The following is a 20,293-nucleotide window of genomic DNA, read 5'->3' on the forward strand; positions in this document are numbered from 1 at the left end:
TAAAGCTAGTCGCCCCTTCCAGGCAAATTTACATAGGACTACAAGCATAGCATATAAACGTCTTGACCAATAAGATACCCGGCATAAATTGTAGAGAACAATATGGTGTTACAACTTATGTTGCTAAGAGTATCATCGGACGTTTATGTATTGTACATATGTTAAGTTTGAACATTCAGTAAATTAAGTTTATTATCCAATAACGGCATAGAATATATAAACCGTCTGACTATGACAATCCGTAACTACTTTGTATAACTTTTCGACTTTTATTTCGATAGATGGTGTTACGATTTAACAAGATCTCATACATTTAATTTAAGTGATAATAACAATACTTGTTAAATGTAAGTTTCGAGAGTTAATTAATAATGATTTATTGATAAACAAATTAAAAATTTTTTAAATACGCCGATACGAAATAAATTGAAGAAACGTTGTATAATAATGGCATCTTGAATTGACGAAAATTTCGCAATAATTACGCTAAGATGATTCGTTATAACGCAGCTGTTTTGTCAACCTAAAGTTTCTGAATAATATTTGTCAAAAGCTAAACAAATCAAATTTAGGAGATATAAATTTTTTATATTTATTTAAAAAAACATTGAATTCTTTAGTTAAGATTTTATCATGCTGAATGTGTAATAATTCTTGTTGTAATATTGTTATATAATTATTTAGAAATAATTGTGCATTTTTATAAGCATATGTAAATTAATTTGATTCCTTTATGCATAGTTATATTTTTAAATATTTTAAACATGATACAGCTGATATGTGTATATTTTTTCTCGATCATTAAATATATACATATATATACATATGTATGTATATATAGTATATATAGTATATATATAATTTCTTTTCAAATTTAATTTTGTAAATATCACTGATTCGTCATCGTTATGCTGAAATAAAATATTGATAACATTGTTCGTGCAATTTAATTTGAAATACTATTTTGAATTAAATTGCACAAATAATTATAATTGTTTATAATTATCTCGGTGAAAAAAAACGTACGGCGTTAAAAAAAAATATATTTTAAAGATAAAAGTTGCCACTTTAAGATGGCGTAAACGAAAGTAGAAAAAAAAAATTTATTTCACTAGCAAAAAAATCACAAATATGTCAAAAAACGTCAATTTTGACACCTTTAACCTCACTTTTCTCAAAAACCTGACGTGATAGAGCGGTTTTGCAGCCGGATTCGGATTCAGCGCGAAAAATTACGTAAGAAAACATAATTAAATCCCAATCAACTTTCAACACCTCCAATTTTGCAGGTCTGTGTTATTTATATTTAAAAATGAATATTTCTACACCGAAAAAAAATATACTAAATTTTAATAAATTGATTAGTGTCAACTACACATTTACTTACAGTAATTCAATATTTATGTAAATAAAAAAGATCGTTAAATCACATTAATGGTTTTGTATCAAATGAGTGTACCTTTATAGTTCGTAAATATTTAGTTGGTACTATTCAAGCAAATGATATTTTTTCAGTGTACATCTATTTTTGTAAATATATCCATATAATTACAGATCACAAATTTTACGTAAGATTTCCTCATAATTTTGTAAATGTTTTCTTCAAGATATTTTTCTCGTATGGGTTAGAAGTTAGAATGTGTATTATCGGATATCTATATGGCTTATTATTTAAAACGGAATTCTCAATTCATCTACTATAGCCTTCATAAATGAGATGATTGATTTGGATGCGAGTTGAGGTCATTAAATAAACAACATCTTTCTCTCTCTACGTCGATCAGTCGGAGTGATTTCGCCGGCAACAGGTGCAACAGAGGGGAAAAACTACAACAGGCCGCATCGGTCCTGCGAGGATTTTCGATTAATGGGATAACCTGCAGGGAAGCATGATTCGTGTAAAAAAGAGAATTTAAAATTTTAGAAGCTTCGAAATTTTACGAACTTCGCGATTGATGATTCTCTACGGCGATGTATTTTTACTGTCGTGCCGAAATTGCGTATTTCTTTCGTAAACTTGGGTAAGTCTTTAGAAATTCTGGGATGAAACGACGAGAGTAAAACGGAGGAAATTTGCACTGCGAATTTCGGTGACAGGGACGATATTTAATTAAGTAACCGGTATTGTGTCTTTTTCTAAGTGCTAAAACTGAGTACTAAAATAACAAAGAAATAAATAGAATAGTAATCTAAGCATGTTTTATTGTTATAAAAACAAGAGTAAAATATATTTTATACATTAACGATTCGCATAATGCATTGTCGCTTTTATTAAAAGATGTTTTAATTAAACCAACAAAAGAGCTAAACAAAAATGATATTTTGCTGAGAATAAACAGAATTTCTGGTTATGATAATTGCATACTCTCATTTCTAACTCGTACGAGGAAGATAGGATTTTTAATTTGTTTATTAATGGATTATCCTTAATGGCCTTAATTAACTCTCCAAAGTTAACAATTATCGTTATTGTCACTTTAAATTAAATATGCGATTTTGTTATGATGACCAAAAATTCTGTTTGGTTTCATAAAAATTCTGAGTTGGGTTTTTTGTCTAATTAGAACATTTTTTAAATGTATGTCTCACTTTAGAATTAAATAACATTTTAAAATAATGCGGAAACTTTTCATATTTACTCTAAACCAACAATGTTACTTGCTGATATGAAATGTTTCGACTGATATTTCGCAAGGCAGGAGTATTCTAATATTCAAATATCTCTCGATTTCTCTCCTTTGTGTCAATATAATTGATCTTATATTAGATAAAAATTTTTCTACAAAATACAGCCGTTATATAGCTTGATTTTCCATGATAAGTGACAAGAATATTTCTACTCGCGACGAGAGAATTTCTTATAGTCAAGTACGTTATAAATTGTACGTTTCTCCCTTTTGTGTGCTTTATTTTTCCATTAATGTTTCCTATTATTCATACCCACTCGGCTCTTTCCATCTATTGTCTTGTTCAGAAAAAAAACTGTTCGCTTTCCTGACGTTTTAACCCTTTGCGACTGTACTGGTTTCACGACGATACGCCGCGATATTTTAGACGCATTGTTGGCCTTTTTACACACGTGTAACTTTTAAGAGAAATGTCGAGCCGAATATTCTGCAGATTTAATATCCGAGAACTTCCTTCTACACATTGTTCATAGTAGAATTTAATTTCCTCTACACTTTTATTCGGCCGCATAGCAACGGGCGCTAAAAGCTCGCGCGCGTGCGGCTCGCTGGTGCGATAACAGAACGTTATTGCCGAGTCGCTCTGCCATAACGAATTTGCAAATTACTGTTATTGGAGTCCCTTAAATTCGCCACTTGCACACGCGAGAGAGCGGTTTTCGTCCCGGCGCGACCGTATTTTCCGGTTTGTACGCGCGCCCGTAATCCAATTAAAAGGTGATCGAAGCGCGGTAGGGAGACGCTTCATCGAGAGGCAGAAAGAGAGAAATGGAAGAAGATACCCAAGCCAGGTGCACGGTTACCCAATGGTAAAAATAGCGCTGCTGCGTTCAATTAGGCCGGTGGTAACAGCGTCGGTTTTGAAAAATTCGATTAGCCGCCACAATGCCTGCCGCTGAACTTCCATCCTTTCCGCCCCGCTTTCAACGTCCCCTACTCGTCGATCTTTCTCAATCGAGAATTCCTCCTTCGCTGTCAACCAGCGACTCTTCTCTTCTCTTCGGTCCGCCAGCGTCTTCAGGTTTTCACCTTCGAGCTAAATATTTAGCTCGTTGGTAGTAGCCGGAGGGTGAAAAACGACAAGGGTATAGCGTTGGAAAAGAAAGGGCTGGTCTGAGAGCGTTTCCGAGGGTGCGAACAAAAGGCGCGCAACCCTCGATCGTCTTGGAGGTACTCGCGTAGAAAGAAAAAGGGTCGCCGGTACGGCTAGTGCTCTGAGGGAAACAAGAGAGAAAAACGAGAAATAGATTTCGCCGTGGCACACTGGTGTTTTCTAATTTCCGTACGCGAGAGGGTAGCGTATTCGTTTTCCTACCGCAGTCGGCGGTATGTTTTCGGCAAAAGTATGCCGGAACGGTCTGATATCGGGTGCATCGAATGTTCAGTGACCTGAACGAGATCGGAATAATTTCTTTTGCGTTCGGAAAGGATCGTAAAAGCCTGAGTTTCAAGTTATATAACGTTCGATAACTATTGGCGCCTATGATGCTTAACGCGATGGAGCGAATATTAGAGTTTACCAAGAATATTAAGCTCTTGGGAGAATTATTAGCTTGGATAAATTAAACTTTAGAGGTGTAGATTAATAGCAAAAATCCTTATCCAATACCTTGAGTTTTACTTTAGTAGAAAGTTATCTTGAACTTTTACTGCAGAAATCTTTGGTATCAAAAATTACAAAGAGAGTTGCAAAGGATAGTCTTTGAAATTCAAATTCTCATAGGTGTGTCTCAAGCTTCGAAAGTTTCAATTAAAAATCAAGAACAAAAAATAGTGTGCGATAGTTTTATGTAAATTTATATATGTATACAGCCTTGGCCATAAGTATAAAGCAAACTCAATTTATTGCATTTTCTTGGAAAAGACGTTATAAAAATTAAAGGAGAACTAACAAACTGTTAAAATATATATATATTGTTATAAAATTAAATATTATTTAAAATTCAATAAAGAATAACGGTTCAACTAATTAAATAAATTAATATATAATATTATATAGGGCTGTACACCACTCAAGTTATTATGTGAGTAAATATATTTACATCAACAATCTAAAATTTTGTAACAGACGTGACGTTTCGACCCCTATCGGGTAATTTTCAATGTTAATAATTTTAAAAAAAGTTACCGGTAACTACGCAAGATGTTCACAAATTAAAATATAAAATATAAAAAGACGCATGTTGTACTCGCATGTTGGCAAAAAGAATTACTGTAGGAAACGGCCTAGATACAAGCAGCTTCAAATTGGAACTTGATGTTAGTTGAATTCAAAAGTCGCGTAATAATCGCATAAGGTCTGTTATACCTTGTACTTCTCCTCAAATTTACAATAGGTTGATACCATGAATTCAATGTAAAAAAGATGTATACACGTTTCATGTTCTTTATACAACTGATGATAAAAGTTAGATCGTTCAAATTAATTAAAAAAATTGAGTACTAACACACTGTATTATAATATTCAGCAATATCACAAAGATTCTTAAAACAGCAGAACTTCGAGATGTAATGCCCGAACATTCGACAGTTAAAAATGTCACGTCCGTTACAAAATTTTAGATTGTGTATATTATAAATATATTTACTCACATAATAATTTGAATGGTTCATAGCGCTATACTATATTATTAATTTATTTTAATATTATTTTTTAATAGAACTATTTTTTAATTTATTTTTGGTTAGATAATGAACGCTCAATTTATGGGGATGCTATATTTATAGCCAAGTAATTATATAAATTATATAAATTATATAAATTATATAAATTGTAATTTGATAAATTTGTAATTATATAATTATATAATTATATAATTATACAATTTTCATTTTATTTGAAAAGATACATCTCTTTTTACATTTTACACTGCTCGCCTACGAGGCGTTATAGCTGAGGTATTTTAAAGCTCTCTAACCGCAATTGCGTTGGCCCATACAACGTTGCGTATTCCCGCTAATTGAATATCTCGTGGAATAATAACAGAAGGCTTTTCTACTCTGGAAGAGAATACATGAGTATTTCTGTGCATTTATAAAGTTTGCACCCTTTTTCTTTTCTAATTAAGGCGCGATCTAATACTGTAGGTCGCTTTTCATCGACGAAGAGGCGTGTAATGTCGTGTTCTTTTCTAAATTTAGAGCGTACGTTCATTGAGGTAACATTTTCTGATTATCACGTTCAAACGTCGCAACGGATATTGGATTTTTCCGTACTTCCGCGTGTTTGATCGAAGTTGACCCGAAGAGTTAACAACGCAGATACAACACGACAACTTTTTCTTCTGAGGAGACACGGAGCGGTGAACGGTAGTGACATTATATCCGTTATGCAATACTTTAGCAAGCGGTATAAGGTATCCTAAGATTATCATCCTATTTTTTCTTCCTATAAGCAAAAGATTCGATATTAACTTACTTAACCGTAGAACACTATCGATATTGGACGTTACGATATCGTTATATAAATTTTATGTACAAGAAAATAGGCTATTTTTAATTAATGCAATACAAAATTTTTATACATTTCACACTTTTAATAATAAAATATTCATATTCTAGGCCTTTATATATATAAACACAAATAAGGTAGTTGACCCATTAATCGTCAGGGTACCAGTAATCGCCATGTTTACATATTAAAGATATACTTTAGTATTTTCTATTGATCATGCAGTTTGTTGATATTTTTATTGGTTCCAACAAGATATTTACAATATTGTGTTACATTATGAAACTCGTAAGTATACGAATTCACTACAGATTAAATCGAATACGTGCAGCAACCGAGTCGATGCATTTGACCAAATGCTTCATCGTGAGGTTAAGAGACACCATTTGACATCTCGTGTGATTTGGAATATTGGCAACTTGCATGAGGTAAATTGAGCATCAAATTACTTAAATCAAGATCGCAGTTTTACGTACACCATCACAAATTATTGTTTCGTACAAATTTCATATTTTTTTTTACGTGACGAGCACCGGTTCATCGAAGCACGTAGTCATTTGAGTAATCGCCACACCTGTCGATTACTGAGACTAGATGACCCGAAAAAATTCTTGTAAATAAAATAATAATTTTATCCAAAATCCAAATAGAAAAATCAGAACCGTAATTGTTATTATCTAGAGATTTTACGAACCAGTAATCGTTATAGGCATAGTCGAGTTAATAAATAGATATGCAAATAAATAAAGAATGTCGATCACTGGATCATTTCTATGTCGATAACTGGGTACGTCAGAGATGGGCACTATTTGAATAAAAACTAATTAAGTATTTACAATTCTTTTCTGTTGAAATAGTTATTAACAGTTATTGAAAATTTATAATAATGATAGTTTTAAAACAATAGTCAAAATTATCTTTATTTCTTTGTAAAAATAAATGAATTTTATATTCACTTATAGCGATTATTCGTAATTTGATTCAAAAAGTACTTTAAGTGGATTGCTATTTAAATGCCTATTTTTAGTTTCTAATTTTTAATTATTAAACTTTTTTCTAAGAAAGAAAAAAGTATAATAATACTGATGGAATGCCAACAGTATGCATTAGAGGCCATACGTATGTTCAACATCTTAATAGTATAATAATACTATCGCTCTAATAAGTGATATATACGTGCAATTATAATTTATATGTAACACAAACATATATATAATATAATTATAATTATAATATATGTGTATAATTACAAAATATTTATATAATTATAATATATATATTAATGTCTATATATATTAACTCTCTCTTGTGTATCTGAATCATTCCATCGTTCACGTATGGCGATTAGTGGGACATAGCCGTGACGATTATTGGGCAAATCGTTATGGCGGCATGGCGATAACTTGTACATTTGTGCTTTCTAACCTTTACGAAGGATTTTCTCAATAACGGCAGTAGATATAAGAATTTTAGATTGATATTTTTATTCGTAACAAAAAAAATGATTTAAAATAACTTAAAATCACAATCATTCACTTCTCAATCTGAACGATATAAATTTGTAAAGTCAAGCGTTTTGGTTAATGTGACGATTAGTGGGCCAACTACCTTAATTCAATTATTAATTTAAAAGAAAAGAAAGAACACTATGGAATTAAATATTGAAACGATATGGATTATGTAATCCAACGTGTCCTCATAAAGTCGTAACACTTACAAAATAACAATGTTAAGAATCTTTATTTTAGGCCGCATATGTGAGAAACACAATCGATACTAGAAATTTAAAATGCCTATTACGGTCGAAGCTGGATCTTTATTGCTTTAAATAATTCAATCTTGAATTACTAATATACGCTATATATGTACTTGCATATATACCATATTGTAGTCTTTTCAAACTGCGCGCCGAATTGTTTTTCCGGACTATAAACGCAATTAAAAAACTACTCTGGTAATCGCGAATTAAATTGACAAGCAATTTAATAATTTAATGCTATCATCAAGCATCATATTATAAAGATATTAATATGTTGAAACTGTTAATAAATTTATTGCGAAAAATATTGCTTACAAAATATATATATAATAATACATGTAGTCTACCGTCTTTTCACAACTCTTAATAAAATATATACATAATAACACAAAAGTACTTAAAAATTAAAATCATTTATTACCCTGTCTGTTATAACACTGATCAACAGAAAGTCCAAACTGATATAACGGATTGAATTTTTAACCTTTGGAGAATGGGAAAGCACTGTAATGACGTTGAAACAGTATCATATTTTGAGGCAAAGATACAATCGAAAATAATGAATTATAACAAACCTGACTCAAGAAAAAGCTTTAAGATTTAAAAAATAGGCTCCCACTCTCTAAAGGTTAAAAGTTTATCTTCATTTATATAGCTTTTAGCATGATTGGACCTCCTGATAGACCACCTTGAAAACAGAACTTGGCGTTCAATAACCTCGCATATTTGTATGTTAAATGTATCGATAGCATTCTAGGGTTGAAAGCAACTTTATTATTTGAGATGAACAGTTTTGTTTTAAAAGGAAAAGAAATCGGTTTGATTTTAAAAGGAAAAATGGCTAGCAACAATAAATCTTATGACGTCATATACGATAAATGCAGATAAATATAAATATTTTCTATAAATATGTGAAAAGAACGATGGCAATGCTGACGCATGATTATATATGTTAGAATCACATCGACGGAAATTAGAATTCCCTATCGTAAAATTTGCGTGACATAACTTAAACGAATAGATACGAATCAGTATGATTGCATTGCATTTGTCCTATTTCTGGATAATATTTTCGTCATTATCGAGTTAACTTCGAAAACGATTTCGTTGTGTTTCTCATTACGGGAAATATTGCATTTTCCTGCCCTCGTTATGGCGCTAAATCAATATAATTTATTTATAAATTAGCAATATTCTATTGCTAATTTATTGCTGGACTTTCTATAGAGAGCGGAACAGACTGATTCTGTCGTATGCTAATGAAAGTACCATACTTACGACGGCGTGTCCTTGGCTGAGTACTTCGAAGACTCGCAATTTGCATTTATTATCCGGAGTTTCGGTATGTCCTACATTGGAATCTCCGACGTTCCTAACTTCTTGAGAAACTAATTATTTCGCTAATGGAAACATAGATAAGTTCAGCCAAAATGTATAAATTTATAAGCATCTTGCTTTGACAAGGATACATTACGATATTTGAACTCTTGGACATTTATCATCTTATTTTCGATTACAGTTGATGAAATAAAATGAATAATTCGAATACTATGGAAAATAATGCCTTATAATGTATAATCACTTGGTGACTTCACCAGTAATTGATAATTAATTGATAACGATGCAAAGATTTAACTTATTCGCGATCAATGCTTCGTTCCAAAGCGATGATAGTTAATATCGAGCGGTTAGACGATATTTGTTCGGTGGTCGGAAATAATTGATGCATTCCCAAGTCGTCACAATGGGCTGCCACATAATTGCGTTGCATGTAATTATATCGGCACATGCGGTCACGATACATATTGTAAAATCCGAGGCGCGCTCCGCGTCGAGAGACGAGCACGTCCCCGATTCCTCTCGTAATTTTTTCATGCGACTATCACGAATCCGACTCGACGGAGACTGGCTCTTCCTTGACGTTATTATCCTGACTTGTGGTCTCGAGAAACTCGAAGATCCTTGGTCCATCCGAAATCCTCCAGGAGTTCGAAGTTCCCGAATATAATCCATGGAATCCCTTTACCTAATTCCCAAACACACTCGGAACGTCGAGATCCACTATTCGGTCATATATCTAACGTGTTACCACATTCGCGACGAAACAGAACGAGAAATTCTGTTAAGCGGTGGTTATCGATATATTATGAAACTTTTCCAGTAACTCTACCTGCATTTGAACCAGTTTTAATCGAACAGTTAATGTACCCGCGAAATTCTAATATCAAACTTTATTCTTTTAATTGGAAATTTAGTGCTTTTCGCGTAACATAATTATAATTATAATTATGTTTTTTGTGAAGCCGACTTTTCGGTTAATTTTTCAGTTATTATTTTATATTTGTAAATATTTATTTTATATTATTACAACATTCGATTACGGCAACAAATATAAATGAATTAAATAAGTAAGAAATCGCAAAATACGGTTGAGGCTAGGTATTGCTTAATAATATTTTTGTCATTATATTTTATACTTTCTTAAATAATTAAATTGTTTTTGACGAAGTATTTACTACAAGAAATAATAACGGCGATCATAAAGGTGAGTGTTTCAATGAACTGATGTGTTGTATTTACTTTTTTCGGAATATAAAAATAGACAATTTTTCTAAAAATTTATATTTTATTTCTTAATGGGAAATGAATTTATCTTTTTGGTCAGAACATCGTGAAATTCCACAACAATCGACCATCTAATCGTTTCGTGAGTAACGGACATTTTCTATGAGACAGTCATCAAGATCGCTACATTAATTAGAACACACTATATCATGTTTTTTATCTGATTTGACGACGGTAACTAATGTAAAGCGAGAGGAGAATATTGTCTGAAGATGGCTCAATATAAGAGCCGAAATATGTAATATGTCTAGATTTTAGTATGTATGTATTATATATATAACTATTATTAATCCTTACCGTACTAATATGGGTAACTAGTGACCGAGCGATTCCTGTTCGTGCAAGATATATTATTAACCCTTATCGTACTAATATGGGTAACTAGTGACCGAGCGATTCCTGTTCGTGCAAGTTTCTTTGAGTCTTTCGGTAATTATAAATTATACTACACATTTTATTATTTTCCAAAATAAAGAGTCAATATTTATTCTAGAAAGTTGAAAGTATGTTGGTGAATTTTTAGAGATTTTTTGAATTATTTTGAAGAGGTGAAAAAACGAAGAGATTTGAAGTGATCCTTGGTGGTATGGATGAGGCACCAAATTGTAGATGATACGATAAGGGTTAATAATGTACGTTAATTTTTTAAAAACATTTGACTCTTATTTGCCCATTTATCTTGACTAATTTATATTATAAAAAAACGAAGAGATTTGAAATGATCCTTGGTGGTATGGATGAGGCACCAAATTGTAGATGATACGATAAGGGTTAATAATGTCTATACGTTAATTTTTTAAAAACATTTGACTCTTATTTGCCCATTTATCTTGACTAATTTATATTATTAATAATATTTCTATGTAAATTTCAAGTATATCTTTCAGTTATACAAACTGCTGCGATTATTTGCGATACAAACGAACTGAAATAATAATCTTATAAATTAAATTGATCGTTGATTTCATAGAAATGCTATTAGCATCTTAAAATTCTGTAAACAACTTATAAATACAAATCATCAAGTTAACGCAAATCTGATTTCGGGAGAAACAATTAAATTATTTTTTTTAATATTGTAACTTCATAATAAGTTAAAAGTGGAACTACCAGCTCGTGAGAATACGTAGTTGCTATTTTTATGCAGTATTTTCCGGCTCTTCTATGCAGGAGAATGGGAATAAGAGAGGCAGAGGGACGAGGGGGGAGGGAAGAGAACATGGGTTTATGAAACTGTTATATTTCGCTATCCTTGCTATACAGTAACTATGTTTCTGTCGCGCACGTCGCGGCTATACAGAAGCTACGGGGCGTAGTGTGTGCAGTCTATGCACTCGACGAAGTTTACTCGCCGCACTGCAGTGGTAACGACTCGTCGGCGTTGCTGCTGCGTGCCTTCTCGCGTTGAGAATGGATTCCCCCCACCTGTCCGCTCTGTGAAATGATTTTCGAAGAGCCCCGCGCTCAACCATAGTCGCTTCCACCCACGCGCGCGCGCGCACGCACGCCCGCACACCGTCGTGTACCTCGACAGGTATCGCGATGATAGATAAGCCCCGCGTACGGGGCTTTTTTATTCATCCTCGTTGCTTCCGGTCCCTTCACGATTCCCTGGCAAACGGCCAGGATCGCAGCTCGTCCGAACCAGGACGCGCGGACTCTAAAGTTCGATGCGCGGCCCCGTTAGACAGTGCCCATTTTAAAATGAATTTTTTTTTCGTCTTTCTCTCTCTCTCTCTCTCTCTCTCTCTCTTTCACGCGCGCTTTTTCTTTTCTTCTGTTTCTTTTTCCGCGCGGAACGTTCTGGTTGAATGAGGCTGCGCCGTGAAAGTTCGCGTATCCGCACGTATTTTCTCGAGTGAATCCGTGATTTTTTGGAAACACGAGGTTTTCGTAATGATGATAAATAGACAAATACATAGATTGTTTAAATATAGGATAACTTTCTTAAAAATCCGTGTGCAGAATAGCAATGCAATGTAGATATGCGGTATTATACAATTTTAGCCATAAATATAAATCACCCTCAATTTATTGCATTTTTTTTTGGAAAAGGTGACAATGCAAATAGAGGAACTAATAAAATTGTTATCAAAATAAATATTATTTTTATGACAATTTTATTATTTTTCAATCAAACTGTTTTTTAATTAATTTTTTGTTAAGTATAGACGTTTTACGTCAGATTGTGCAAGTGCTTTATACCTATCGCTAAGACTGTAATTATTTTAGTGGAAGTTATGCTTTAAAGTAAAGAAGCGATTTATTAAGTTTTTTAATAAATTACTTAATTTTTAAAAATATGTATTTAATATTTAATATTTTTTAATTTTGTTTAATTATTTTTTCAAGTAGATAAATTGTTAAACACATAGGTCATCTTTCTTAAAATCCGTATACAGAATAGCAACGCAGTTATACATTTATGACTGCATTACATAACTTTAGTCATAAAGCATTCTAAATTTATTACACTTTTTTAGAAATGGTGGTAATAAAAACCAAAGGAAAATTAACAAAATTTGTTATAAAAATAAATATTTTTTAATTAAACCGTTTTTAATTTATTTGTTGTTGAAACATTTTACGTAAATTTGAGAATCCTTTATATTTATATAGCTAAGGCTGTAATTAATATTTTAATTGAAGTTACGTTTTAAAATAAAGAAAAATGATTTATTAAGTTTTTAATATATTCCGGATTTACTTTCGTAATATTGTTAAATAGACAAATAGATAGATTGTTAAACATAAAACAATTTTCTTAATCCATGCGTAGAATATTTATGCAACTTAAATATATTATAATTATTTTAGCTGAAATATTATGCTTTAAAATAAAAAAAAGTATTATTAAGTGTCCTTTTAGTAAAATAAAATAGGAATTTTGTTTTTTATCGCGGATGTATCTTGTATGACAAAGAATGATGATTGATCGTGGTGGAAAGTAATCATGTAAATCCAAGTAATCGATTTTCTTTCGCTTACCACGCGACACTTAGTGATCACGAAATTCTATTCAATTCGAAATGCTTTTAACGAAATATCAGATGGAGTCGCCGTTGCGACCGAATTCGCGATGCCTTGGATTTCGAAAGATTTGTCACCGACATATGTTAGCATCCTCAGGGAGAACAACCCGGGGGAAGATACAGAAACTTTTCGCTCGCGGAAACATATGTAGCGCACGTTCGTCTGCGGAGAAAGAATTCTTTATGGACGCCTCGTAGAGGCTCGTATATTATCGCATAATCGTAAAGGCTTAAGCGCAATGCGGTCGGCTTCTCTCCACCAGAAAACTCGGGTTGAAACTACGAACGTTGCGTTTTCTTTCCACCATCTTTTTCCCTCTACGCCCCCTCTCCCCTCCGTCCCTCTTTTTCGCAGTATTTGCGTTATTCTCTGGCTCTCCACGGGAGGATTTCACGGACAGTTCGGTCGCACGTAAAAGATGAAACGCCAGCGGGAGAAGCAGACAGCGGGACGAGGTCTCAAGGCAGGAAGCTGCTTGTGAATTTTTCAGACTACGATGAATTACCTCTGATAGCAAGTCCGGACGCAGAGCTGCACGGAGAACGAGAGCTCCTATAGTGACGGATGGGTAGATAGTTTGTGCAAATTGTAATAATTCGACGAGGTAGTGTGTCTGCATTATATATTTATCGTGATGAAATGAGTTGGAGCGGGTGGTGTGAAAGCAACTGAGTCCTAAGGCGATTGCTTCGAGCAAAATTCGACCGGTGAATAAATTTCACGAGAGTAGCTGCCGAGAATGCATCGAGGAGATCGAAAGAATTTTCTGATTTGCCATTTTCGCGATAGATCAATCATTTTATGCTCTTTATAATAATTGTTTTTAAAATACAAGTTTAAATTTGCAGAAAATGATTTATTCGCGCGATTTTACATCTTTATTATCGTAATAATAAGATTGAGGAATTGGAATAATATATTATAAGTCTCATATCGTGTTAAAGGATAGAAAAAATGTTTTTAGCAATAGCATTTATATCCGATGATTTATCACAAGTTACATCGTAATATATAAAAAAATAACACGTTTTTGAAACTACAAGGAATTACTCACATCCGCTATTACAAGAATTAAAAGACATCAAATAGTTTTATATTTTCGGTTATACAAAAATTTTTGTTTATGTATTGACATTATCTTTCTCTTTTTATTTTCGTGATTCTTTTTATTTTCGTGTTTTGACCTGACATGTCTTTCCGATTATATTAAGTGTATAAGCCCGGATCCTCATACGGGCAACAGCGCTTTGACACCGAACGCTTATTGGTGAAAAACGGGCGATGGGGGTAAATTTTACCCCCACAATCGGCTTTTCACCAATTAGCGCTCTGTGTCAAAGCGCTGTTGCCCGTATGAGGATCCGGGCTTAGTCATGTTCCGTTCGAGCTGCGATCAACATGCGTTTTTTAACTTGATACTTTTTAGTAAATATTAATAGTAATTAGTCGATCCAATGTTGAGACGAATTTCTTCTGTGTCTTGGGGTGAGTCACCAGTTTTATTGTTAATTTGAAACTTGTTTAATAGAAATATTTATAAAAAATTTTAATGCTTTGAATAGATTAGTACATCAAATCTGCTAATCTGATGGTGATTTTTCCTTGACATGAAGGGATTGATATTTTAAATTTGTTTGGCTGAAGATGGTTCCAAAGTGAACTGAAACGTACTATTTTTGGAATGAAGATTCTATTTTTGGATTGAAGAATTAAGATTAATTACCACGCTGACTCTCATTCGCCCTGGTGTTGGAGTTTTTTGTTGTTTAATTAAAAAAGTTAATTTGCGTCGTCACTTTCTGTTAGTCTTGGATGCGTCAACAAATTACATAGCTGATTACTATGATGATGCTGAATGTATTAGAATATTTCACAGAGGAAAATATGAGACAATTATATATGCATGCCCTTCTTTATACGATAAAAAAGACCTGTACAAAGTATTATTTCAGACTTCGGAATTGCATATTTCGAAGCACATAAAGAAAGAGAAAAATTTTTTAGCATGATATATCTGTCTTCAGCTTCAAAGCTTTTGAAGATATGCAATTTTGGAATTTGAGATGAAACAGAGAAAATATTCAGTCTCACAAGCTGGTCACGGTTATGATATTGTATCATTCACGACAGGAAAATCCAGGATCTCATCATTATACTTTGCGTTTGGATGTACCATTTTCTTCTATATTTATGAAGATTAGCTTTCTCTCTCTCTCTCTCTCTCTCTCTCTCTCTCTCTCTCTCTCTTATTACGAAACATTTGCGGGCGAGATCTCTTTCGCGAGACATCCACGACAGGACGCAATATCGCATCGCGACTACAAACGTGCATACACGCCTCGCATAACACGCGCGATATTACGCTGGATTCATAAGAAAGCCTAGGGTTTTCATTTTGATTGTCATTGCTTGAAATGTTCTCTTCTCCCGCGGTGACATCATCACGGTTGGAAACCAATCAACCAGGGATAATTAAATTTTATTATATAATAGCACACACTGACAGGGATGGGAAGTTACTTTTAAAGTTACTTTTTATTTAGAAATTAAATACAATATATTACAAATAATAATACAAAGTTGAAGTAAATGATAAAATATGATATATGAAATAAAATATTTTAATTTATTGTACTTAATTTCTAAATAAAAAGTAACTTAAAGGTAACTTTAAAAGTAACTTTCCCATATAATAGCTACACTCCAAAAACTATGGGTATGAATTTAACATGCAGTGTTTATATAATTCTTACCAAGTTGGTATTGATATAAACAATACAATGTGACTTTAACATTACTGCTTTTAAATTTCCATCATGTTGGTGATATTAACACTAATATGATGAGAATTATATGCATAAACATCGTATGTTTAAAATTAAATCCACACCTATATTTTTAGAGTGTAATTGTGCTTCTGCAGTTAGCTGTTCATGTGATGTTTATCTTACATAGCACAGGCTTTCCAAAGACGTCTAAAGATATTCAGAAGATATTCTATATCCCAAGAATGTCCCTCGGATAAATTGTATTATATGGGATGACCTATGGTGCGAGTAGTTAGCATTTTCGCATAATTCTTCGACGAGTGCGCGGAGTAATCCTATTTGTTTTCGTGGAATTAACGACTGATTAAGTTATCGTCGAGCGTATATTTCTGCCTCACCTGATAGTCCATGTAATTTCCATAGCCCATGTGGTTGCATGTGCAGGCGCATGCCTGAATGTGCCTCCGCATGTCGAGTTCGACCTCTTCGCCGCATACGCCTCTGCTCGTCGCCATCATCGTATCTCCCATGCAATAGCCGCCGGTGCAATACATTCTCGGGTCACTCTGATCCAGGTAACCCCCACCGGTGTCGTCGTATCCGAGCCCGCTGGCGCACCTGGAATCCGAGGCGTATCCCACCCGGGACTGAGGACGTTCCTCGTAGCCCAGTCTAGACTGGGACCGGTGGAATGTCGAGGATACATCCTAGAAGAAAAAGGAAAATTATCTTGCAACAAATCACTTAGTAGTTGAGAGTTCTAGTTCCAACTCCGGCTGAGGATATATTTTTCGCAACTAGTTTTTTGCAATGTTTTTTTTAAGGATGTTTATTAACATCGCTATTAAAATTGACGATCAATATAATTTATTATGTTATTTCCAGTTAATTTATCATCGCATTTCAAGTCTAACAAACTGAATCGGCAAGTCGTAGAACTAAAAAATGTATTTACAAATTTGCATATCAATATTATTACGCACCAAAATTCACTTCGAAAATAAAATTCTTTTTATGACTTAAATCATTTAGTCTTTCGCCTCGATCGCCAAAGTTAGCGATTGGCAACTCATAATTAGTGCAACAATATTACGATTCCTATCTCACAGCAAACTTTTCTTCCGCAAATGTATCGGTTTTTTAATTATTCACGGTTGAATGTTAATATTTACAGTAAATCAATTTTAGGCTTGCATTTCCGACATTTTATAACTCAAGATATATATGTTAATTTTACAGAAAGCTTAACTAAATTCACGTAATTTTGTTATGTTTTAAATTCGAATATTAATTTTAGTGATAAATTTTGACAAAACTATTTTTAATAAACAAGTAATTTTATTTTTTATACGCGTGTTATTTTTTTACCGTAACTCGCAAACTTTCCTTTTGTATCGTATTCAAAATCGTACAAATATGATTTGTTAAACGATAAACAATGAGAATGTGTCAAATATGATTCTATGCTTGTTAGTTGAGATATTGTTGTATGTATGTATCAGTTAAAACGAATGACATGTACCTTCCATGCATTGAATAGCAATTTTAATTGGCTTTTGTGTATAGAAAATACTAACCGAAAATGATCTGAAAATAATACTGTTTTTGTTGAAACATTGCCGGGAAAAAATCATGTAAATCGAGTTAAATTAACAGTTATCAATATTACGTAAGCGAAATTAATAAAAATAAAGAATGAAATGTAATTGTAATATTGAGCAGAAATCGAAGGAATATTAATTGCTTCTCAAAAATTAATTATAAACTAACTTGTATATTTATAAATATATTTATAAAATTATATTTCTAACACTAATACATGGTAGTGTGGTATAAAACAAAATAGATTATCTAATTGAAGTATTCTTATGTTCCTACTGTATATGTATGTATTGGTCGAAAGCAATTTGGTTGATTAATCCGTCTTCGCAAACGAGATATCGTTCGCCAACCAGACATGCCAAGAATCTCTTGGAATATGAAGAAATTTAATATTCGAGACGTACGGCGAGCACTTAGAATTTAAAAAGAATCGTCTTAATGCAGCACACAAAGGCGGAATGCGTTGGCGTGGGAATTGCAATTGCGTAAGGGAATGTATAACGTGCCAGTCGCATCTCCGGATTAAATCTTTTCCATAACATGCGGAATTACTCTCTTCGGTTTATATACCCACAGCAGTTTCCTTATTTACGCAACAAGGAGAAAGGCTTGTGTGTTACGAATTGCATCGATTTGCAATAAGTAACAATCTATAACAAGAAAAGCATTTTGTGCGAAAATCCATTATAGGAAATATACCGGGTATTTCTCGATTGTAATTTTTGAAATACTTTCAATGGATTAACAACAAAATGTTTCTAAAATTTATTGGTTTTTAATAAAAAATTAATTGCGTTATTAAGAAAATTTCAAATTTATTTACTTTTTAATAAAATGTCGAAATCAAATTATGTTTTTTTTCAACGAAATTTTGTCTCCTCAGCATATTTTTATTGCACACAATAAAGATGAATTCATAAAATATGAATTGATATAACGTTATGTATCATTTTGTCTATTCGATCTCAAGATGATTCAATTAATACTTAGAACATAATCCATGAATCTATTGTCAATACGTAAAGTGTTGTTAAAATTTTAATTAAATTAAATTATCTTTAATTTTTAATTAAATTATCTTGAGATCAAATAATCAAAATGATGCATAATGTTATATAGATAAATTCGTCTTTTTATGTATTACAATATAAAAAGGAAAATATGTAGTTTCACAAAAATAACATAATTTGACTTCGAATTTTTATTAAAAAGTTAAATTTTTTTTATGTAATTAATTTTTTATTAAAAATCAGCAAACTTTTGCCAGAAACATTTCGTTGTCAATTCAATATATTAAAAACCGTGGCGATACGAGGAACATTTTGCATACAAGAGTAATGCGATAATTTACAATTGCTATAAATATTTTAATAGTCTATTTTGGAGATTAATTAGAGTTGAACGTTTACCTGTGAAAATGTTAAAGTAATAATTTTCGAATTATAAGCGATCATAGTTGGTCAGTGATTTGCACGCTCACACAGATTGAGATCTGCAATATTTCATTTGCATTTTGCTTAATCTGAATTCGGTTTTATATGGTATAATCTGTAATCTCTTATCGAATTTAGCAAGTGATATTGCAAATATTATATACATTTATACATAATAATTATCGCACATGTTGTATTTTATTTTATCAATCCCTTTTTTCTCTTTGTGACCGGATATTTGAGTATTGAAATTTGAAAATTCTGTCTGCAACTGATATAATCTGATAATTATAATACTATTAAAATATTATACAGTGATTGTGGGACACTCTATATTTTCGTGTATTGTTTAAACATAAATTAATTGTCGAAAATCTTTTGCAAATTTATAATCCAAAATAAATTTATTTATAAACTACATATATCCGAAATTGGTATTATTTTATATCTTTACGCTGTCATTTTAAATATTTTTGAAACAAACACTTGTATAATAGGAAAAATGTTTTGTTTTATAAACCAAAATTTTGCTGTAACAAAATAAAATACTTGATTAAAATATACCGAACAAAACTGTTTAGTTGGTATAAAATATTTTTGTAAAAAAATGTTTTTGTTATTTACAAAGCAGAAAAATATATTTCGCAGAGGTAATTAAATTTTTTGTTATATAAAATAAAATATTTGGTTGTTAAAAAATAACGACTAAACAGTTTTGCTGAAGATATTAAAATTTTCTGATATAAATACGTGTATCGCGGTGAGTTTAAGGAAAAAATTACAAAAAAAAAAGGGAATTTTATTCATGTGTATTACTTGTTCATTCTTTCGGTACGCTCGCAGTTACCACGATTGCGCATACAATATTCGATGGCTTGTGAGCTACCATATTCCGCGGTATGTTGTCGCATCGTCGTTCGATATGGACGGCGTGG

The 20,293-nt window shown here is 32.3% G+C and overlaps 1 protein-coding gene across 1 annotated transcript in view; it reads right to left on the reverse strand.

The window, feature by feature from the left end:
* LOC108770543 (dipeptidase 1) overlaps positions 1-20,293 on the reverse strand; it is a 143,647-nt gene that overhangs the window by 118,444 nt on the left and 4,910 nt on the right. Inside the window, exon 2 of the mRNA XM_018522174.1 lies at positions 16,722-17,030. Coding sequence (XP_018377676.1) covers positions 16,722-17,030 — 309 coding nt within the window. The remainder of the gene's footprint in view (positions 1-16,721; positions 17,031-20,293) is intronic.

Source organism: Trachymyrmex cornetzi, unplaced genomic scaffold, assembly GCF_001594075.2.
Source record: "Trachymyrmex cornetzi isolate Tcor2-1 unplaced genomic scaffold, Tcor1.1 scaffold129, whole genome shotgun sequence".
Lineage (NCBI taxonomy): Eukaryota > Metazoa > Arthropoda > Insecta > Hymenoptera > Formicidae > Trachymyrmex > Trachymyrmex cornetzi.